Source organism: Copadichromis virginalis, linkage group LG5, assembly GCF_057382275.1.
Source record: "Copadichromis virginalis isolate Kocher_CV1m ecotype Utaka linkage group LG5, C_Virginalis_male_GT1.1, whole genome shotgun sequence".
NCBI lineage: Eukaryota > Metazoa > Chordata > Actinopteri > Cichliformes > Cichlidae > Copadichromis > Copadichromis virginalis.
This window is the reverse complement of record NC_140622.1, coordinates 33364490-33388222: the sequence shown is the minus strand read 5'-3', so window position 1 is coordinate 33388222 and position 23733 is coordinate 33364490. Positions and strand designations below refer to the sequence as shown.

At 40.0% G+C, this 23733-nt stretch overlaps 1 protein-coding gene and 1 long non-coding RNA gene across 3 annotated transcripts in view; one reads left to right on the top strand and one right to left on the bottom strand.

Annotated features, from left to right (window-relative positions):
• magi3b (membrane associated guanylate kinase, WW and PDZ domain containing 3b) overlaps window positions 1-20851 on the top strand; it is a 122998-nt gene extending 102147 nt beyond the window's left edge. The window contains exons 6-22 of one of the 2 annotated variants that reach the window (XM_085457440.1): window positions 1587-1666; window positions 2470-2527; window positions 3690-3796; window positions 8180-8371; window positions 9112-9753; window positions 11509-11540; window positions 12127-12292; window positions 12385-12479; window positions 12599-12806; window positions 13570-13752; window positions 14193-14378; window positions 14816-14912; window positions 15475-15580; window positions 15859-15996; window positions 17516-17654; window positions 18364-18453; window positions 18607-18670. In XM_085457440.1, coding sequence (XP_085313566.1) covers window positions 1587-1666; window positions 2470-2527; window positions 3690-3796; window positions 8180-8371; window positions 9112-9753; window positions 11509-11540; window positions 12127-12292; window positions 12385-12479; window positions 12599-12806; window positions 13570-13752; window positions 14193-14378; window positions 14816-14912; window positions 15475-15580; window positions 15859-15996; window positions 17516-17654; window positions 18364-18413 — 2479 coding nt within the window. In that variant the 3' untranslated portion in view covers window positions 18414-18453; window positions 18607-18670. Of the gene's footprint in view, window positions 1-1586; window positions 1667-2469; window positions 2528-3689; window positions 3797-8179; window positions 8372-9111; window positions 9754-11508; window positions 11541-12126; window positions 12293-12384; window positions 12480-12598; window positions 12807-13569; window positions 13753-14192; window positions 14379-14815; window positions 14913-15474; window positions 15581-15858; window positions 15997-17515; window positions 17655-18363; window positions 18454-18606 lie in introns of both variants that reach the window. The other variant, XM_085457439.1, reaches the window with a different exon arrangement.
• A 689-nt stretch (window positions 20852-21540) lies between these two features.
• LOC146710148 (uncharacterized) lies at window positions 21541-23708 on the bottom strand. The gene is made up of 2 exons (XR_014920535.1): window positions 23458-23708; window positions 21541-23207 (listed from the first exon to the last, which is right to left on the bottom strand). It is a non-coding gene; the product is annotated as an uncharacterized LOC146710148 (long non-coding RNA).
• Window positions 23709-23733: the final 25 nt, after the last annotated feature.

Below are 23733 nucleotides of genomic sequence, written 5' to 3'. Positions count from 1 at the left end.
TTCTCAAACAGTGTTTATTTAATATTTATTTAATATTTATAACAAAATATAATTAAAATAACAACAATTAACTGATTCAGCCCACAAGAGTTGTTGTGTGTTGCCTGTGGCCAAAACTATTAAAACCACATCAATAAGTCACAAATATTGACCTTGGTGAAAAGTTCAAATATATCAGGGCCACTTTCACCTGCCTGCTGCCATCAATACTCATTAGCACAACAAATGTGTGTTGGAACTAATACACAGAAGAAAGTAGTCCCAACAAATGCTAATATGTGATCAGTTATTTTAGGAAATTGCTTTGCTTGTTTTGTGAGGTGCTGTTGAATAAGAGAAATCATAAGAAGATGCTGCTGCAGGTTAATCTGCTGATAGCTGGTGCAGTCTGTAAACTGGATGATGAGGTTTGAAATGTGGGCCGACTGACAACCGGAGTGTTGTTGCTTATGTAAATTATCGCATCTTACAGCTACAGTGAGGTATGCTGCTAAATGTTATGGTAACATGAAAGTGTTGTGTGTGTATCAATTGTCATACTTTTTTTTTTATGTTTGCTTGTTTCTCATTTATCCATAATGAAGGACACATCAGAGAATCAGAGACTTTATTAATCCCAGAGGGAAACTGAGTTGTCATAGCAGCAACTACACAACAAACATCAAGCACTCGTATAAAATGAGTGTAGAAACAGAGATATTGGTAGATAAGTATAGAGATAAATAGGTATAAATATACATATAAATAGAAAAGAACAAGTATGTCTGCAAAAAGTTCAAAAAATATTTCTGTCAGTTTCAGCAGCGATATTAGGTTTGATCCTCTGTCTGATGATGAGTTGTGTAGCTGAGATCTACACCTCATTTCCTGTCACAGGAAAATTAAACCATAACAGCCTGACAACAGCATAAAAACAACTAAAAAGAAGAAAATGTACACAACTGTCCTTTGTTTGGATAGATAGATAGAACTGTATTAATCTCTCAGGTAGATTCCTCTGGGAAATTCAGTAAACTTAACAGTAAAATTCAGTTTAATAGTAAACTTGCAATATTTCTAGGCCTCACAGTGTATCCGATGTTTAAAAAGACAACTTAGTAAAGCTAAAAAACAGACCTTCTCTTAGGGTCTGTAGGTGTGTGGGTTTACGTACAGTAAACGCAAGTGTGTGTGTTCACGACTTTGTGTTTTATTCGCATTTTGCTCTAAGCTACTTGTCTCTGAAGATATCAGAAGACCATTGTGATTTTCCTGCTGATTACACACTCCAGTTGTTTAACACATTTGAGGATAAATGAGTTTGTCATGTTTCACATCACATGGTTTTTTTTCCTCCCCTCTGAAAAGGCCACCTAACCATAAACACTGTAATCTGACAGCTGAATATAAAGCAATGGATCAGATGTTTGCTGATAAATTGAGTAATCTTGTGCACAAGAGCATGTTACACGGGAGAATACGGCTGCCGTTTTTCCTGCTGTGATACATCTTTTTTGTTGGCTGCTTGTGCTTCAGCAGTGGTTTCCTTGTTTTCAGAGGTCTTTACTGAAGATATTTCCTGGCTTTTATTTTTTTGCACTCTACAGTCACAATACCAAGACAACCACGTGGCTGGACCCCCGCTTGGCAAAGAAGGCAAAGCCCCCTGAGAAGTGCGAGGATGGCGGTATGTATACTCCTTTGCTCAGCTGGTTTTCTGAAGTGTACACTCATTCCATTAAATACTGCACATGCTTTTACACAAGGGCATACTTACATTGTATATGCCCTACATTACATGAGCCATCACTTCTCACCCTTTCTCACAATGAATCAAGCAACCAACCAGGATGAAATATGAATGTTTGACTTCTCTTTGAAATGGCACATCACCTAAGAGTAACCTTAAGCATCGCAGTGCTAAAAGCTAATTTTTCAAAAATCTAGAGCTGGAGTCTACTTTGAGGATTTTCAGACGTGCCTTTTTATCCTTAGGATATAATGTGGGCTTAAGTGCAAGCATAGACAGACAGCAGCCACGGCTGAAAAAGTGGGACCCTTCCAGCTTGTTTTTAATGGATTTTTACAGGCAAACGGAAAGCTAGTGAGTGTGTTTCTTCTGAAAAGCAACTCCAGTGCACTTCCTTCCAGTGCATTAAGAGCTCATCTGTCTTTTCTTTTCTTATGCCTCATAATGTTCGTCAAGACATAACATTCACCAGCTATTCCAGCCAGATTGTTGAAAACCACGGGAATATGTCTTCTAGATTATTATGGCAGTATTTTCATACATACGTTCCAATGTTAAATATTCCAGTCAGGGGGGAAAGATACACTGGTAACTACCGCTGTTCCATAATGCCAGATAGATTCCCGGACCTCTGCAAAATATTGCGCATACTTCTCCCCTTTCCTTCTATCGGTCTGTTATCTTGTGAGCACCCAATTTGCATCTCCACAGCACAATAGCACACTCTTTTCCTTTTGCAGAGTTACCTTATGGCTGGGAGGAAATTGACGATCCACAGTATGGGACATACTATGTTGAGTAAGTAATACTGATGCATCTCATTTCCCATCACTCCAGTTGCCATCATCACCACCAGTGCCAATTGCTTTGTCATACTTGTTCGTCTCAGATGCACATAACACACAAGCGTATTTTACCAGCTTGGTCAGTGCACAAGTGCATATTGCAGAGCTCTGTGTACTTGAGCGGTGGGAAAATGTAAAGTAATATTGTCTAAAATAAACAAATGGTTGTAGCACATCTTGGGTGAGAATATTCTGAATTATGCAACATACCGAGAGAAAGCCTTTACCTGGAGAACACTTGAAGATTTTGATCAGGATTTTCACATTGTTTATCGGTGGGTGGCAAAATGAAACTCTGCGGGTAACATTGCAGTGACCTGTATATGAACACTAAACAGATTTTTCTCTCATCGCATTCTGTCAGTGTTTGTGTGTGCTTATAGAGTCTGTGTATTTGTCATTGCATATTGTTTGTATATTTGTCTGTGTGCTAAATGTGTATTTGTCATCAACATCCCGGCAGGAAATCTGTGAAACACAGCCATTGTAACAGCAGTAGAGAGAAATGGGGAGATTTTGAACTAGAATGCATGGAAGAAGTGGAGTGGGGGTTGGAAGACGAGGTAGCAATCTGTTGTGTTGAAAAGAAAATGGGAATTCTCGCATTGTTTTATTGCTCAGAAAGCATATAAACGCTCCTAGGTAGAAGTGACATGAGAGAGAGACCTGCACTGTTTGGACAGGGAGTCAATGGCATATAGATGGAGCTTGTACCTGCTAGTGTTTAGCTTGAAATGAGCTCACTATGAAGCAGTGGCTCTTGTTTGTATGCCAGGGGGACAACAGGCTGTTTACCTTGTTGTAGGGGAACAGGCAGTCAGGGGTTCATTTTCTATAATATTAAATGGCTAAAAGCAATGGTACTTTCCCCCACATAAAGAGGAGGCAAGTCAGAATGTACTGTATGTGTGCTGTGCTTGTGAATTTGTTTACTGGCACCACTATAGCATCCCTCTATCAGAAAATTATACTTCCTCTAAAAGGATGGTGCATACATAATTAACTGCAGAAAAATGATGCAGTAAGCTCAATAAGTGAGAGATTAGCATGTCTATGGGTGTGCGTGTTTGCATTCCAAGTCTCTTCTCACAAACCTGAACCTCTTTATGTTACAGCCACATCAATCAGAAAACCCAGTTTGAGAACCCTGTCCTGGAGGCAAAGAAGAAGCTGAGCCAGGAGACTGCAGCGATCCAGCAAGCCGCAGCAGCACCTTCTCAAGGTAACATTGCAGAATGCACCCCCCTCTTTAACTTCCACTGGGTTTATAAACGTTTTCCATGGTGTCATAACGGCAGAAGCCTGTGATAAAGAGCACAAAGGATCAAGTTTGCACGCGTGAAAATTTGCAAATGTTGGATTGCTAATGTAACATATGGGAGCTTTGTAAACATTATGGGATAGTTCAGCCTCTTGCATGAGTTTTGGCACCACACTTGGGTGTATACTACATGTAGTTACATGTGTACCTGTAATTATGTCAGAGAGCTTTCTAATTTGTACTGCCATTGCACCCCGTTAAAATCAAGCAACTGCATTATGTTACTGAAGTTAGAAAAAAAAATGCCACACTGAATAAATTTGTGAAGATCATCAAACTACCCAAGAAAAATGGAAAACGCCTGCCAATGTTAAATGTCATGTGGTTGGTTGGGGTCGAACTGGAGGTGATTTACGTCCCCTCAAATGTTCTGAAGGAAGCTACGAAGAAGACGCAATTTAGCAGTGAGTGTGAAAAAATTTGGGGTTCAACTTTTAATTTTCATCACATGATATGCACCAAGTTCACCAAAAAGGACGGAGGGGTTTGCGAGGGGTGATTCTGGTGGACCAATTATCTGCAATAACGTGTATGTTAGCATGTCAAAAAAAATAATAAGAAATAACTGATTATATTCAGAATGTGTATAATAAAAATACAGATGTCAAAAAAAATCAAGAAACTGCAGTTACACTGAAATCATCTAAAATGACAGACTCTCTGTTGCGTCTGTATCACATATTCTTTCAACCATGTACTACTATTATTTCATGATGCTGCGAGATTATTCAAGAGCACCAGAAGTAATTTAGTCTTTATTGTAGCTTATTCTATTTCTGCACTCACTGTAAATCATTTTGGACACAGGCATCAGCTAATTAGCTAAAATATAATTGTAATTTAATTACTTTGGCCTATCCTCTGTGTAGAGGCCTGACCTTTTTACCTCTGTCAGTGCGCTTTGATAAACGTGCTTTGTGGGAACAGAAAGCAGTAGAACGTGATCATTTTTTACAAGGTCAGCTGAAAAAAAGAATGAGCCCTTTCTTTCACAGTTTCCTCATGTAACAGACTTTTTTGTCAGCTCTCCAATTGTGGTCTGTTCTTTAAGTTGACAAGTTGACATTTTTCAACTGCAATAAACATCATGAATTAAGTATGTTTTCATTACAATATATGTATAATAGATTACAGTACTGCAGTAGTGGAAATAGACAAGCGCATAGCGCTGGCAGAGATTCAGAGAGTGAAAGAGGGAGTGTAGGGGAGGAGGCCGGCTTTTAACGGTGCATGTGGCAACAGCTGGTGTAACAGCACGTCAGAGAGGCCAAGTATAATCAGACATCTCTCTGCTCAGGTGTATAGGGACCGAGGAATCCACCATCCAGCTCCTGATTACTGATTACACAACTTAGTGAGCTGTCAGACAGTTGCTATGATGAAACCTAAGCATCATCAGTTGTCGGTTACACCTCAGGCTACAATCCACACTCTGTTTTCCAAGAAGTTCAATTCCGAGGGAGTTCTATGTGAAGGAAATGAACTCTGTGAATACAGAAATAATGCATATTAATAGTTTATGTACAAATGTGTTTTGTTTTGTTTTGTTTTTAAAAACACCACAGGCAAAAATGTGTTTTTTATGCAAAGGTCAATTTTGAGATATCAGTGAGTTTTGCTCCATAATGTGCCTTCTTTCAAAATATGCCTTAATTGAGATCCTATCTTGTTTGCTTATGTAAATGTAAAATTACAGAGTACTTGTAACACATAATAATATTATTAATGTAAGTAATGTAATGTTTTCACAGTACATCATTTTTCTTAGTTGCATTGCTAGTTTAAGCAGTTAGTTTATTTGTATGTTGAACTGTGTTGTGTAATTCTTTCTTGCATCATGTGTCACTGCAGCTAACCACTAAAAACACACATGGCTATATGTGTTCCTGTTTGCTTTGTTCTGATCCATTATCTATATTATTTGATTAAACTAGTAATTTGGTCATTTCCCTGATAGTCAGCTGCTGGCTTTGTAGGCTCATTCCTTTATAAAGACTACTCATGACTTGTACACTCTTGCACTCTTGCAAACAGCTGTTTCTGTTGCTCTACTGCTGCTTCGCGGATGTAGTAAAGAAGCTGTTTCCTCAACTATGCTGAATAATGTCACTGGAGATTTACAGTGAGACTGAGTCACACATAAGAACTCAAAAACCATGGCCGTTTGATGCAGTTGATATGATGGTTTTGTCTGCCTCTGGTGTTTAAAGTCTGCCCACAAACATTGGCACAGAGACCTCCCTTGGACTCTCCCACACAAGTACAGGCTTGTACACATCAAACTCACTTCCTCCCTTGGTTACTCTCTCTTTCACCCTCCTTTACCTCGGTCTATTTCTTCACACACAAATGTGCAGGCAAATGGGTATATCAGCGCTCACTGGGTTGGGGGGCGAAAAAACATCCCATGTTGAGTTTATCAAGCAATTTGAATGTGATTATGCAAATGGGCTTTGCTTGATCCATGCAACAGTGTGGACATCTGGAGTCCACACTGACTGTGATAAGTTACACTCGCTCACAGCCGTTCATGTCTGCAGCGAATGTTTATGGCTGCTGAACTGTTTCAAAGTATGAAAGCGCCTTCATTTGTATTCCTCACACACACCCTTGAAAGTTAGCCTTTATAAAAGTGAAGGAAATGAGTGGGGGAAAGTGCATCTGTTACTTTTCAGCCAATTTACAAAGTTCTTGCCATTTTTTTAAACTGGATATAGGGATGGGCACACAGCTATCAGATGTGACTGTTCAGTCATCGTGTGTATAGAAGCTGCATAAAGATATTAAGAGATACAAGTGAAGAACGCAGCATGCAGCTGTAAACCTTCATATCCATGTCTGTTCATTTCAGGTAAAGTATTCACATATACACAGCCCAAAGAGCTTTGCAACGTTTTTTAGTTTCTAATGGTAGCACATTATTTCAAAACAAGCATGTAACATTATACAAATTATGTATTTGTTAACCTGTCATACTGCAGCTTTTTCAGCTTTTTATAAAAGAAACCATTTAATCTTGAACAGTTTACAAAATGTACATCCTCACCAAGTGTGATTAGGCTTTGAGATTTAGTGCCACCAACAAACTGCACGTTGTGATCTATTTGTTAGATTTGTTGGCGATACGAAAAATCAGAATAACACCAAATCCTTTGCTTGTTGCTGAATACATTTGCAAATTCTTAATGAAATAGTACTCCGACAACCACGTCTTTAACAAACATGGTGTCAGTGTAATAATGTTCGAGGCTGCATTTACTTCATATATTTCCTGTTGTTGTTGTCATTCTCTTTGTGGTAGAAGTTGTGATAATAAGATATCTGTCACTGAGATTTTTAGTGTCGTACAAAAGTCGTAATTTTCTCTTAGCTTACTGCATATGTGTCTCTTGGGGATGGTTATTTTGCCACAGTTCATTTATCTTCAAATATAAAGACCCCAGATAATGACAGTACCATCACACTCTCTCAGTATATAGCAGAATCACAGGAATATGCCCCATTTGTCACCAGCTGGTTTCCCTTTTACTGTTTTTGAGTCAGAGCTATAATGCAGTCCAGGCCAGAAACCATCAGGCAGCAAGCGAAAAATGGTGTGTCCATGATCTAAAGTGCTGATACCACAGTAATGCCAGATAGAGAAGCTGCCCAGTTAAATGCAATGTGACCCTGACAGTCGGTTATCTATTGTATTGTGTATGCCACAGCCAAGCTGCTCGTCCATATTGATGTTGCCACTGACCTTAAGTTGTTCCTTTTTCCAGTTATAAAAAGTCTACAGTGATAAACCTTTTTTTTTCTGAGTCACTGATTGCAGTAGGGAAGGGATAACAGAGGACACTGTGGTAAATTGGATACTGTCAGAGGTACTATATCAATGTTCAGCTCTATAGTTTTCAAATGAAGGTAAATGAGTGTATCAGCTTCTATAGCTGTAATTTTAACTCATTTTATCTGTCTGACTGTGCAGGTTGGCAGGGAGGTGTAAAAAAGGTCTCTGTGAAAGGTTTATCTAGTTAAGGCTTACAGATTATGCCTGTTAATTAGAAATGACTAATTACGGTGTTGATCCTCAGCACATAATGTGTATAATTGAGGTTCAGTGCGGACACGGATGGATTTTGCTGTCTTTCAAGAAGGCTATGAATTTATTAATCATTGTTGCTGCCTTTCATGTTGTGTATTGTTTTGTTATTTCGCTTGTGTTTGATAAAAAATTGTATTCACTCATAATTTTATTAATGTGCATTCTCGCACATGCTGACACGTAGATGTTCTGCACAGGTAAAGGTGGTGCATCTGGCTTCACAGCAGACCCCAGCCAGCTGAAAGGGGAGATTTACCACACAGCGCTGAAGAAGAGCTCCCAAGGATTTGGATTTACCATCATAGGAGGTGACCGCACAGATGAGTTTCTGCAGGTGAAAAATGTGCTCAGTGACGGTCCTGCTGCCCAAGACAAAAAGATGGCATCTGGTGAGCAAAACCTTTGAAAATATGCTCACAATTTACTACAGAAAAGGACCAGTAAGAGCTGATACACTTATTCAAATAAACATTAAAATCCCATTTAGCTGGAAGGGAGATCCATGTGTTCACTAATTTCTGCAAAGTTGCTGAAAATTCTTTTGTAGCTAACGTGTACCTACTGTGTTACTATGATGCACCTTCAGGTATCAATTTTACATCTGTGGTCTTCACTTAACCTAACACTGCCCCATGAGTTTCAGTAAATAAAGCAATAACAACTTTAGCATTGTCAGGGGCATTGTTTTATAGCAGGCTGATTATGGTGGGCGTGAAACCATCTAAAAGCTTTATTGTTCAGGTTCTGATCTTGCCTTTGGGCTGTCTACATAAACCAACAGCCATGAGGCTGTGTGTGATGGTTACAGTAGTATGATGTGACAGAAATCTACGCCTGTCTCAGCTCCTGTTGTTGAATACTGTTCAGGTCTGTTCAACAATGTAGTGAGTAAAGAGGGGACAAGAATAAAGTAGGAATGAATGAGATAAAAGGAAACTCAAACGGTACCAGGAGCTGCCAAAATGAAAATATGAGAGAGTAGTGAAGGGGAAAAGGACATTTCAGAGAAAAGCACTGTCTGGCAAAAGGAGAAAGGACTCCTCCAAGAAAAGTAGAGAGGTGATGTCTAGATTAAAAAGCACGGGATTAATTCTTTCTTGTTACATTCTTTCCTTTCTCCTTGTCTTAGGTGATGTGATTGTTGAGATTAATGGGGTATGTGTGCTGGGGAAGACCCATCCAGAGGTAGTGCAGATGTTTCAGTCCATTCCCATTAACCAGTATGTGGACATGGTTCTTTGCCGTGGATACCCGCTTCCTCCTGACGTTGATCTAGACAGCGACGATCCTCTTCCCCCTCCTCCTCCTCCGCCGGACACCCAGCCCCAGCAGGCTCTGCATGGTGGAGAGGTGGTGACAGCTGTGCCCCTGATCAATGGACAGCCACTGCTTGTCAAAGGTGACGTCCTCCATGGCTCCTCACAGGAGCTCCACTATGTTACTACTGATGCCAGTGGCCGTCCTGTTGTGGCTGCTCTGCCAAACGGGAGGCAGGGTGGAGAAGCAGCCACAGCGATGCTCCAACCAGAGCTGGTAAGCGTGCCACTGGTCAAGGGGCCTGGTGGATTTGGTTTTGCCATTGCTGACTGCCCTCTGGGACAGAAGGTGAAGATGATCTTGGATGCCCAGTGGTGCCGCGGCCTGCAGAAAGGAGACGTGATTAAAGAGATCAACAGGCAAAATGTGCAGTCGCTTAGCCATGCACAAGTGGTGGACATCCTTAAAGACTTACCAGTGGGCAGCGAGGTCAATGTACTGGTGTTGCGAGGAGGTGAGAGACTGAAATAACAACACATGTTTGCACTTGTCTGTCTGACTCACCCTCATGCCTGTCTTTCTATCTGCCTAACTTTTTTTTGTGCATCTATAGATTCATGTGGCTCACTAGCAATAGATCCATATTGTCTGTTCTTTCTCAGCAAGCAATCTTTGTTTTTCCTCCTCAGTGTATCCCTCTATTATTCTTATGCTTTTATGCCCTTGTGTGTGTGACATAATATGCTATTACTGTCAATGCAACTCCAACAGTGCCCATGGGAGGTGAGGTCAGCGTGTTGATACTGAGAGGAGGTGAGGTGGTGTTGTGGCTGGTTGGGGGGCACTGACTGACTACACACTGTTGTTCTGTAGAAGTCTGGGTGATGCCACTTTGACTGCGATCTGTGTAAGGTCACCACAGCAGAGAATGCTGCCTTTTTAGCTGAATAGATCTAACAGTGCCACTGTACTCTAACTCTTGCAAATGATGATCAGACTCAATCCATCAGTCGTATTTTCTGGCATGCAGACTCTACATGTTTAACATTTCTTGAGCGTTCCTTCTCTTTTCTTTCATTTAATCTACATCTTTTTATGACAACTCCCATTGAGGTGTAATGCTTTCTGTTACAAGTGAGTGAGCAGGAATTATGTAAGTGTGGGGATGTTCTTTATTCCAAGTAGCAAAGAGAGGAGAGTAGACACCCTACAAATGTCTCCTAAATCCATCTCCTGCCACCCCAGGGATTTACTGTGCTAGTCGATGAACCCTGGCTTGGCTTTGATCATCAGCAGAGCGAAGGAGATCTCTGCATGCTTCTTAGGGATCCATAGCTAAATGGCTGTAGAGGGAACGTCCTCAGGGGCTTCCTCCCCATAGCCACACCTCGAGCCTCTGCCTCATATCCCAGAACACCCACGCTACGTATGCTCACTCTTTTGCCGCCATCACCACTTCCTGCTCCACTGACGCACTGCATGACCCCACAGTTAAAGCAGAGCTGGGCTCAGCTTCGTCCAGCCTGTCCAGTTAAAGCGCTAATGCTAGTTTTAACCCTCATTAGACAATTGCCTGTGGCGTGGAAGAGGATCCCGGTGCTCCTGTTTGTGGGATTGGTGGGCATCAGTGCTTAGAGAAAGAATAGAAGAAAAAGAGTTGTGTGGGAAGGTGTGCGTCATGTGTATGTATGGTACAGTTGTCTTATTTCATGCCATTGATGACTCTGATGTTGGATTGGGAATTTTGCAATGAAGCGGAAAAACACCGCTGTGTCTCCCCTTTTACATCAGGCTCCATTAAGCCCTCATCAGCCGTGTTAGCCCAGCTCCACGGGACTCCAGGCTCTAGAGCAGTGTTTGTTAATTCACTTAAAGCAGGGCGTTGAGATGGGGGGGGCTCAGATGGAATATGTGGGTGTGCTGTACAGTGAACAGAGAGCAGGAAGGGAATCTTCAGTCAGTGAATTATATGCATGAATCTCTAATGCCCTCACCCACTCTCTTACAGTTGATTTGTCACCTCTTCAGCACGTGTAGTATCTTGATATTTCTTATGTATCTTTAAACGCACATGAATGTATTTTCCCTAATGGATGATTCTTTAGTGAGCACAGCTCTCGAGTTTAGAGCAGCACTGGTTTATTTTTATGCTCGCTCTCTCTGTCGGAGAGTCACTGCCATCTGGTGGACAGTGACTCAGTGACTCTTGTTCCAAATCTTGTTTTCATTTCCTAATACGTTTCTGTTGTCTGTCTGTGTCTCTCCATAGGTCAAACATCGCCTGTGAAGAGTCTGAAGCCTGTGAGTAAAATCTTATCTTTGTCTATTTCTTCATTATCGTTTCCCCACGGGGGATATATCCCTCAATTTGATTTCAAAGCGTTTTGTCCTTCAGCCTAACCAGCTTCTGTTGAATTGAATTAAATGATAGCAATAAATTTGAATATTGATTATGTTTCTGGGCGCCTTCTTTTGTTTGCTCTGAAAAACAATCTTAATTACTTCCTTTCTGTATTCGTAGTCTTACGGCTATTGTCAGGGGACTGCAATGGTAATGAAGCATGGATGAGCCTCTGTAGATATCGTGGTATTATTAATGCAACAGTTTTAGATAAGAAACTTGCCCTTTCTGCCTGAAGAGGCCTGTCATAGCCTTTGGGGAAATCTTTACTTTTTAAAACACATTGTATCCAAATCTCTTTGCTTAGAATTTAAAACAATAGGAAGTAAGTAAAGTGAAACTGCTTGATGTTTTCATAAAAAGTGACCTTTATTGCTTTTGTAATCCATCACCGTTAGATGCTCATCCACTAGCTTTTGATAATGAGCCATATTCTACATAAATGGTTTTATTTTTTGAAAACATGAAGCAACATGTGTCTGTCAGAGACAGGAAATGACGGCCAGTACAGAAACTCTGGACATTGTCACAGACTCGGCACCTCAGGCCTTGCCTTACCACTCCAACACAAGCACCCTGCGCTCTGCCGATTCTCCTAAACGAGATGCTACAGAGATATACTTGAAGTCCAAAGCTCTTTTGGAGAGCAGACGTAAGTTTAGGCCAGCATCACTTGTTCATATAATTTTGTAAACCTTTTGTCGTTCTGGCCAGCTTTAAACACTAGGAAAATTATGCCCACAGAGCCTCACGCCAAAGATATAGATGTTTTTCTGAAGCGGGACATTGAAACAGGCTTTGGCTTCCGTGTTCTGGGAGGAGAAGGGCCACAACAGCCAGTAAGTGTATAAATGAGTGTCTTGAAAGTATATTTTAATTTCTGGTTAAAATTATACAATTTTATGTATTTATTAGACACTGACCCAGTGGTCAGGGTCTGTTATTAACCCCATATCAGAATGTATTTCCCCAGGTGTACATTGGTGCCATTGTGCCTAATGGAGCGGCAGAGAAGGACGGGCGTCTCAGAGCTGGAGACGAACTTATTGGCATCGATGGCGTGATGGTCAAGGGTCGTTCGCACAAGCAGGTTTTGGATCTGATGACCAACGCTGCCCGAAATGGCCAAGTTATGCTGACTGTTCGTAGGAAGGTGATCTACAGAGGTGAGTAACAAGCCAAGCAAAACCTGGCATGTTTGTCAACTTTTTGTAATTAAAAGTACATTCAGAAGCTTTATTGCACTAGATTTTTTAATTTATCAGATTGGATTAGAGTAAAACTTTAATGTGCCCAAGTTTGTTTTATAGGTAGTAGTCCAACACATACACACATACTACACAGTGTAAAAACCTAATACTGGGTCCAAATGTACCAATGTCACCATAAAAAGTGAGGGAGACATTTCAAATTTGGTTTATTATTAATATCTTACGCATGCCATGCAGACTAGGAGCAGGCAGGAATCAAACCACCAACCGATTAGTAGATGACGAGCTCTGCTTCTGAAGTACAGCTACTCCAGACTAAGACTGCTGAACCAGCAAATCATCAAAAATAAACAGTAACAACATGTTAATAATGAATGCATGCATTTAAACTGAGTTGCATGAGGTGTAGCAGGTCAAAGAAAAGAGCACTAGGAAACAGAATGTGTCTCTGCACTTGCTATGCATTTTCATTTACTCCAAGTAACATTTTGGATATTTGGGATTAGTTGAGTTACACAAAACATTTATCCTGTTACCAAGATAGACACTGTCCAGCACAATCATCATCCATGTTTTGTAGACCTGTAGACCATATAGCTCAAAGACAAGACAGTTCAAATCGTCTCAGATTCCTCAAGGATACACACCTCAACACTCAAATTTTAAAAAGAATTGTTCAAGACAGAAATGCATTAGCATCTGTATCCTTTCATATCAGATGTGACAGATGAAGATCCTCAGGAAATGGCGCCGGTGCTGGTGAATGGTTCTCCCAAACTACCTCGCCTACCGATGCCGAGTGCGCTGGACCACGAGTCTTTTGACATCACACTCCACCGCAAGGAAACTGAAGGCTTTGGCTTTGTGATCCTCACGTCCAAGAGCAAACCTCCACATGGAGGTGAGTTCAGTCTTTTCAGTCAGCTCAGTTCTCGTAATTCAATTAAATCAAACATTGTAGCATATTTCTGCATATGCCTTACTTAGGCTGAAGAAGTTGATAAGCATGTACATTTAACTAACCCATTCAACAGCCTCTTAATACACTTGTTGGTAACATATACAAAAAATGATAGGTCTGTAATTATTATTATTATTATTATTATTATTATTTTTATTACAAATATATCCAGAAAATGGCTAGCTTCTGGCCTCAAGAGTATTTTTTGGAAAATTGAAAGACTTTTTTGTAGATTGAATCAAACCCTGACAAAACTAAGTAATTGTGGGACCCTTCTTACTGCCATTGTGTTGAAAAAAGACAGTAAACAGACAGTAAAAGGCAGCTTCCTAACGGTCACTCTGACCGGGCCTCATATGTCTTTATTACTGCCATTTCAGTTATCCCACACAAAATTGGCCGTATCATTGGGGGCAGTCCCACTGACCGCTGTGGCCTGCTGCACGTCGGGGATCGTATCTCAGCAGTCAATGGACGCTCCATCATCGAGCTCTCTCATAATGACATCGTCCAGCTTATCAAGGAAGCCGGCAATGTCGTCACCCTTACTGTGGTTCCCGAGGATGGTGAATATTTCTGAGGATGGTGCATTTATTAGAGTAGTTAGTGGGTCTGTTCAGTTCAAAGTGGCCTTTTAGTGGGACATTAGTTTTGCAGCCAGGTAATCAATTAAATCGAGCCTTCATAAGATATAAATATTTTATTATCCATATTAAAAATTCAGTTTCAAACTGAGATAGTTAGAAACTGAAAAATTAGACCCCTTCTTCACCGAAATGATTGTATGAATAAAAATAAAGCAAAATACCTGAGAATCCCTTTACTAGGATATTTTAAGGCTTCATTGAGGGTTGTTAAAGGGAAATAAATGCAAAACCTTTAGCTTAAAATGAGCATTAATCATTTTAGAAGAATTCTGTATGTCTGCTTTTTTACCAGTGGGAGTTTTCATTATTAATATTATAATATACTGATTCTAATATGTTGTTAAAATGTATTTTAGAGTACAAGGGCCCTCCATCTGGAGCGAGTTCAGCAAAACAAAGTCCAGCTCTTCAGCACAGAGCCATGGGGCAAAGATCAGCACTACAGGATGAGCGGTAAGGATTTAATCCCACAAAAGAAAGCTGAGAAACTGCATAATTCTTCATGCATGTTTAGCGTTAGTAAGTTTTCTTGCAAGTGTTTGATTTTTTTTAAGTTATGCTAAAAACTCAAAAGTATAAGAAAGTTGTATTATGTAATGCTGAGAAAGTGTAGACCGAGGAGGCAGCAAAAAGCTCTTAAATTGAAAATAAATTCAATTATGGTTATGGTGATGCTATTTTTTAATTACTAAAAACCTTAATGAATTCTTATAAACCTCCAGTAAAAGTCTCACCACAATAACTACTGAGCATGAAATAAATCGTGTACGTGGCAATGAGGTTGTCATACCCTCAGAGTAAAAAGCCAGAGAAACTATAAAGACACCGGTGTAATAAACATAAACGTGTGTAAGATGATAAGAGGTGTCGTGCGAGTACGCGCAGGCCTTTCCTATTTAACATTCAGCATTAAATTTCACTTTGTTTTTCATAAAAGCGTTTTCATTTGTTGGCCTGAGGCCTTCTGTTTACAAGTATCGCTGAAGGAATTAAGTGCATATGCTGTTTGTTCTAGTTATAACCTGGACATGGAGGAGAGAAAGGAAGGAGTCAACTGGTCTGACCACAAAACTCTTTCACTTGGTGAGACGGGGACGCTGTGTGTGACAGGGCCCAACCAGGTAAGAGCCATCCCCTTTTTTTCTTCCTTTCTTGTCTTAGAAACTATCAGAAGAGGTTATTTTTTGTGCTTACACCATCTTTCACAGGTTTATAAAGTTCATGCACTTATAATACTGATTCTTTTACGTAATTTTCAAGTCATTATGGTCAAAGAATAAACTATAGCATCTCTAATATTCTCTGATTCTCCTAATGAGGTATCACTGATTTCACAGCAAAAGATGTATGTTAGTACACTTGTATATGTCTAAAAATGAGTGTTGTCTTCATGCTGCAGGGTTGTCTGACAGTGGAGTTAGAGAGAGGGCCCAGGGGCTTTGGTTTCAGTCTGCGAGGGGGCACAGAGTATAACATGGGCTTGTACATCTTGAGACTTGCAGAAGATGGGCCTGCTCAGCAAGACGGAAGAATCCATGTGAGTGCTCCTTTTATTGCAACGTTTAAATGGACACTTCTGAGAGGTTGATATCACTATCACACAGCTGACAAGAAATTACAAACAAAAACTAATGGGGGAAAAAAAAATCATAAAACACGATGCAGTGCAATCAGTGTATTGTTTTGGAGCTCATGTTATTATCCTCACCATTGCTACATGCAGCATGACATGCTATTATAGAAAGCATTCCTTTGCAGAAATGTAGTGTTGCACATTTAGTTTGTGAAGGAGAGTCGTAAATCAAAATATAATTTGTGTCGCCTCGCGTTGACTGAGATTAAACTAATGAATTGTGTTTCAACAAGTGCCACTTGCAGTGTTGTAGGGCATGCAATGTTTTCTGCTGTGATCTGTGCAGCGTTTTGTTGCTTTCATTGTGAAATGGAATTCCACGCAGCAAACAGCGAAGCGATAAAGACGATTTTGGTTTAGTTCTTTGACGTTTTTTTATTCGTGTTCATCATCATTTGTGTACTACTGTCTCCACCAGTCTACCCATCCATCTCAGCAAGCATCCGTTTTTTAAGTTTGTGGCTGTTAACAGGAAGGTCACAAAGCAATTGACCCTGTATTTTCTCTTCATATGGTGGAGGTTCAGCAAAATTTGAATTTTCCCATGGGGATGATACTATCACATTATTATTACAGGAAGAGAATGGAGCAAAGTTCCCTAGTGGAAATCAATCCTAGGCCTGCCAGACTGTGATCTGTGGGCACGACTTTGCCTGTCTGAGGATGAAACAGAGTTCTCTGCACTGTGTAGCAACTACTGCATTTTTATTATTTAAAACAAGCTTCTTTTCTCATTCGGTGATCTCTGCTTCTCCGTGAAAGCAATGCACACATGTACCTTTGAAATAATGAAAAAGCTGATTTCCCATCGGTGGAAAGATCATTGAAAGGGTCATCTGAGAACATATTCTGATGAGAAACAATAGCTCTTTTCTTCTAGTGAGGGAGTCAGTGTGAGAGTTGGTCCAAGGTCCTTTGTAGAAAGAATGACTTTCTGATACAAAGGGATCACACAGTGGTTATTTTCTCATCACTTTGTTGCTATCATTTCTTCCCGACAAAGACAATGCTCCCACACTGTAAAAGTCAAAGGGTTGTGTTGAGGTTTCCTTGCAAATTTTTGTCTTTGAATCTAAATCCCGGCCTGCTGCACAAACAGGCTTGTTCACTCTATCTGATTAGAGTCTATCAAACTGACATGTTTACAAGCTTTATCCTGAGTTATTTTGTCATCTCCGATAATAGCAGGTACCTCCAGGGTATTACAAAACTGTGTGTGTGTGTGTGTGTGTGTGTGTGTGTGTGTGTGTGTGTGTGTAGGCAGATGTGTGTATGTCAGAAAGGGAGTGTATGGATGTGTGCATGGCATAAAACTTTAATTTTGTGTTTCAGCAAGTGTTTCAGTGAATTTGACTGGCAAAAGATGCAAAGTGTTCATAGGTATATTTTAGTATTACAATTGAATTTTCTGAATTACCGACAGGTTGGAGATGAGATAGTGGAGATTAACGGGGAGCCGGCTCGTGGCATTTCCCATACACGGGCTATTGATTTGATCCAGGCCGGAGGAAACAAAGTGGTACTGCTGCTGAGACCTGGGGCAGGTCTTGCTCAAGATGCGAGTGAGTACATCATTTGAAACTATTCAGTGCGTTGCGTTTGATATGGGCAAAGTTTGTGCTTGGAAATGTTGTATTATCACTCAGGTTAGAATTTTTGGGGGTGGATTTAACAATGCAGAATAACTGGAAACAAAAGCATGTGGTTGCCAGTGGCTCAATGACATTTACAAATAGACATAATTGTAGACGTACGTGTGTGTGTGTGCGTGTGTGCGTGTGTGTGTGTAAGGGTGTGGGTGTTATTTTGACCTTTTCCTTTGCAGTGCAAAGACAGCTCTTTCCCCATCATTCCAATTTTAATGCTTATCTAAACTTTCCGTCTGCTGGCTGTAGCTTGATACTGTATTTAGCTTTGTTATGAAACTGGTATGCCAAAGTCAGCCTGTTCCTTTAATATTTTTTTAATATTTACATGAAGTTTTAGATAGAAACTAAATTGTTTTATTTCCTAAAGAGTTTAGCTGCTATTTCCCATTTTACAAGGAAGGAACACTGCCAGTAGTTAAATACATGCACAAACAATAAATCCACCTAATGATAATTACTGCATCCATTTGTTAGTTGATGGAGCCTGTTTTGTAGTTAAGCCCTCATTGATTTCAATGTGCTTTCTTTGCTGTGTGTGTGTTTTTTTGTTTTGTTTTTATTTAGTCATTAACTCTTTAACTGTCTGCTTCCTTTGGCGTTTCTTCTCTTTCCCCTGATGCAGGTAATACAGCTTCCTCTACTGTGTGCTATTACACTGAGCACCAACACTAACACCTTCACTGCTTTTACTGGGCTCTTCTCTTTTACCTTGGTAATTTTTTTCCCACATGCTTTCCCACCTTTACCTCTATATAATATAATCTTATTTACTTTCCCTGTTATTCTGAATTTAAGTATTTTGTGTGCCATATTTATTATCCTTGCATACCTATGGTCTCATGTCAAATTTGTGCTGCTCTTGCAGGTCGACATGATCAAAAAGTCATTTCACCCACAAGCTATTTTGGAGAAGTTTTCTCTGACACATCACCCCTTTCCTCTCCATATCCCACCGGGGCTTCCACCTTTGTTTCCTCTCCTTTCTCCAGCAAACTGACGCATTCTCGCAGCTGGAGCACACTTTCTCCACAAGGCCGCAAATCCCGCAGCAGCGGGGGTTTAAGCTCAGTGGAGGAAAGTGTTGAGTGGGCGGACACGGAGGGAGAAGGGCTCCTTCCCACCTCCAATGAGCATGTGAAGTTCTACAAGAGGACCAGGCCCACGAACGACTCCAGAGAGCTAAGCAGCCCAAAGAAAACAGAGGAATCTTTTCCTAAAGCCAAAGAGCAACTACACAGTCCCAAAAAGACTGAGAGTCAGGCACAGGAAGCAACAATGAACAGAAAAAGGGTGCCTATCACACAGACAAAAACGCAATCTGCCAGTCCTGGGAAGTCCGCTCACGTTGGACAGCAAGGGATATCAGCCCTGCAACGCACCGAGAATCAACAAGGCCTTCAGCAGAGATTAAAGGGTTCATCCAGTAGAGAAAGCTTAAGTCATGAAAAGAAAAATGGAAAAGGGGGGAATTTTGAGATTGGAAAATACCCTCAAGGATGGGAGATGGAAGGGAGAAGAGAAAGGACCAAGTCTCTGCATGAGAAAGAAAGTTATAAAAGAAGGTCGATTGGGGAATCTCACCGCCACAGGACATTTTCTAGTACACTAAGAGAGAGCGAGAAAGGTACAGGTAAAGACTCAGGGCAAAGAGACGTTGATGCCAAGGGTAAACTTACAGAAAACAGGACTACGAGTAAAGAGACTATTAGCAAAAGAGAATCACCGCTGTCTTTTAAAAATGTATGGCGTAGGAAAGGTTCTGTGAATTCACCAAGAGATATAAAAGGAAGAGAAGACACATTTTCTAAATCCAAAGACAGCTTAAAGGACAACTTTGTGGCCTCTGTAAACAGCATTCCAGGAGCCCTACAAACCCTGAAGGGACCTATTAGCCCTGGCCCTTGGAAAACGCCCAGCTCAGCCAAAATCCTCTCTGAGGCAGAAGTCCTCCGTGACCCTTTGTGATGGAATATTGAATCACAAGGACGTGAGCTGTGCCATGGAATATTTTACAGTATCCTCAGTGGATTATTTTTCTGAGTTCTTCCATAAAACAGAGAAGTGCAACATGGTGCCACATTTATCCATTTTAGACTGTGGCCAGATTTGTATTGTGGGAGCCCTGTGACATCACATGTGGCATGTAGCAGCTCCCCTCCGCCTTGTCTGCTGCTTTAGCATCTTTGACGTGGGACTTCAGCATATAGGACATGCTCGGGGCCTTGTCAGACCAGACATTCAGAAATGTGAATATGTGCCAATCCCGCGAGCCTCCTGTGGAACGACGACTACAAACAGCGCTTCACCCATTACAATGCAATGACCCATATGCAAAGAAAAGAGAAAGGCCCTCGCCTCTCGTCTGTAGAATATACAGTGTGACTCATCTAGGGTTTAATTTTGCTCTCAGTGTCATTGTTGAGTATTTCAACTGTATTCTTCTTATCAGTTTGCTCAACTGCATGCAGTCGGTCCTTCTGTTTGTTTTACTGCACGCGTTCTGTACATCGCTGAGGATGAACCCATTTCGTATTTATAATTTTCATTCTGATCACCAGGCAAATACAGCAAGTGTTACTGGGTAATCTAGACTGTTCTATGGCTCATGACACACCTTCATACAGACAGTATCATTTAAAAGACCAGAAACTTGTGGTTTGAGATCTTGTTTACCATGTGTATGATAACTAACCAGTGTGTAATTTATTGAGGTAATAGATGAATATATGTATATGTAGCTGTACCAAGCCATTCCGCATTTTGATAAAGACTTTCAGAAATTTGTCCCATGTTATTTGAGCTTTCACCTTATTTCCAATGTACTTCAGTGGTAGGAATTACCAATGAAATTTGTAGTTCATGAAATGTATAGATGTAACGTGCAAACTGCTGTACCAAATGTTTAAAATTGCTCAAAATGTGTCTCATTGTGAAATATAATATATATGTATATATATATATATATTTGAATGTGTGTTTTGGAAATTCTATCTATTAATTCCATTGCACCGCATCTGCCCTTGTAGCAAAACAGATTGACCATGAGTTGTATCTAATTTGTGATGTATACTTGCTACCAAAACATTGCATTTATTATTGTTTTTTTTTTTTATTTAATGGGGGGGTTTTTTTTGGTTTTTTGAAATGATCACTGTTAAAGGGGGAAATGGCAATTTATGTAATGCTGTGCAAGTTCTGAATCATGTCTCTGGTTGTTTTACATGTGCTTGTTGATGAAAAGATAAATGAGGGTTTATATTGTAGGTACTGCTGTGTGATTATGTGCCAGGGTAGCTTGAAGGATGAAAGAGGCCAGAGAATGATGTGGTTTACTAAGATACCGAACAAGCTGCTGAAATAAGGCATGTATACAGAAAACTCTCCACCTTACATATTAAAGGGAGCCAATAGCACAGAGAAGACCAGTGTAGTTTTATAATGTGCAGTCTATAAATATAAGATAGTCAGATTTCACTGTTACTTTAAAGAGGACATATTATGCTGATTTATAGCTCCATACTTTTATACTTGGACACCATAAGAGTCGCTTTGCCTATTTGCCTAATAATAATACTCGTTTAAGTTATATTGGGCCGCTGTGTAGCATTCAGGTCATTCTCTGTCTGGAAAAATGTGTTTTAGTTCCTTGGCCCTTACCTTTATGCCAATTTTTTTTCTTATTGGCAAACAGAAACAGCAGGTGGGAGGGGCTGCTGTGTGTCTTTAGCATTCTTTCAAATAAAAAACTGTCTAAAAATAACAAACCATTTAGAGCAGTCTGAGCTTTTGGCTCACTTGGATTGCTTGTGTGTACAATGACCTCATTATTTGACGTTTGTGCCAGACAGAAAATGAAGAAAAGCATAATAGGTCCGCTTTAAAGGATTTTTGAAGTGATACGCAAATATACTCAACATACTTGCAAATACAACTTTGAAATAAACACATTCAGATGAGCTCAGGGAAAACTGAATTGTAGCAAATGTGTGATAAAGTCGTTATCAATGAGAGCTGAATGGTGGTTGAAGTCTGTGATTGTATAAAGGAGTTTTCAGGTTACAAATCCCTAGAGGATGTACTTTGAGCCAATCAGTGGTAGGCTTTTGTGCAATAGTTTGGTTGGTTGAATGAGTAAATCCAACCCCGAGTGCTGAAAAAAGTTCACTCTGGTTCAGAATCAGATAATATCCTCTTTTATTGTATGTCCCCTGCACTGTAGTACAGCTTTATGCTTTCATTTGAACAATTTTGTTTGACATCTCTGCATCATACTGTGGCCTTGCATTGCTTCATTAGAAAAAAAAAGAAAAACACAATCCTTGTGGTATCTTCTACATTCTGTAGGAACAGTAGATGTAAATGTTTGTACATTGTACAGCACCTTTATAAATACTTGCCGAGTGCTCTTTTGGGGAGAAAAAAATAGAGGTATATTAAATCGCTCCATTATTTTTTTATGTAAAAAAAGAGAAAAATATTTAAAAATGGATTGAAAAGGATAGGCAATGACCTTGATATGGTATTCTGTTCATGCACTGAAAAATAAAGTTTTGCTGAAAACATGTTTCTGGATTTGTTGTATTGAAACTGAGATGCACATAAAATGATCGTCATCATCTTATCTGTATAAATGTAAAGCAAATAACAATTCAAGTGTCACACTTTTGACATCTAAGTAATTTGTTGCATATATGATGCAGAAGAATATGCTACTGTTACTATGGCAGATTTCCAGTTGTTATGGTAACTGACTGAGCTATAGTTTTTCAATTACAAGAGAAGCTGTATATATTTCCAAAGCCATCGTATCTCATGTGAACATATTTAGAATGAGAATGCGAATCTGCTCAGAGCCCCAGTGAAACCCTAAGAGCGGTTTTGAATCCTCTATAAATTTTAGGCACCATGAAAGGAATAAATGATAAGATCTAAATGTGGTTAGGTGTCCTACCATGCATTTTACACAAAGCTGAAACACTTCAGTAGAAGGCTCATAATGTATTACAAGTGCTTCGAAAAGATTTAACTGCAAATTCAAAGTTGTAAAAGAAGTACATGCTTGGCCTAAGAAGTTACTTGTACTAGATTCTTCAAGCAGTAATTTAAAGTTGGGCTAATTCCAAAGAATCACAGATCAAATATCTATTTCAAAAAAAAATCTAAGCAAGGCTTAACAGTGCCTTTTTTCTGAGTATTTTGTGTCAAATTCATTCAGTTAGAGAGTAATGCCTAAGGTTTTCACTACATGCATTTACAGTTGTTCATATACAAGCTTCAGCTGAGCTCTTAAGGGTGTTTTAACTGTTAAAACTGTGTGTAAAGTACTGAACCTCTGCATCTCAATCATGCTAAGTGTGCCGTTACGGTTGCATGTCTGATGCAAGGGCGTGAACACCTTTCTCATATCACCACTCTGAAGACCGATGGGCGTTGTCAACAGGTTTACTGACATTCAAAAGGGTAAAACTAGAAACAAGACAAAAAATACAGTCAAGACATACATAAGCGTAGCATAACATACATTTATACACCGCAATACTAATACACAGTATACGTCTAATTATATAAACTTTTAAACAACTACTGAGGCTATCTCAGACGACCTCCGACATCGCGGATAGCTAGCTTAGCACCGAGATTAGCTTTACGGTCAAATACTGCGCTAGCGGCAACATAATGTACAAAAACAAGTTGTAATTTAACTTTAAGTACATACCGGCGATACAACCGTAAACCAAAGATGTAGACAGTAAATTTTCCGACAGGACACCATAAGCCGTGTGCCGATATGTCTCTCGTTCTTTCGCTCGCTTGCTTTCCTTGAGCTGACTTCCTGTTCAATAAAGTTGTTTCAAAACAAACCATTTCTACGGTGCATTACTTGAAACGACCACAGAGGGCGCTAAAACACATAATAACTAACAACGTACTGGGAATAATATTTTAGTGATACAGAACACTCCCCGCCTGGCGTGAATAACGCCACGATTAA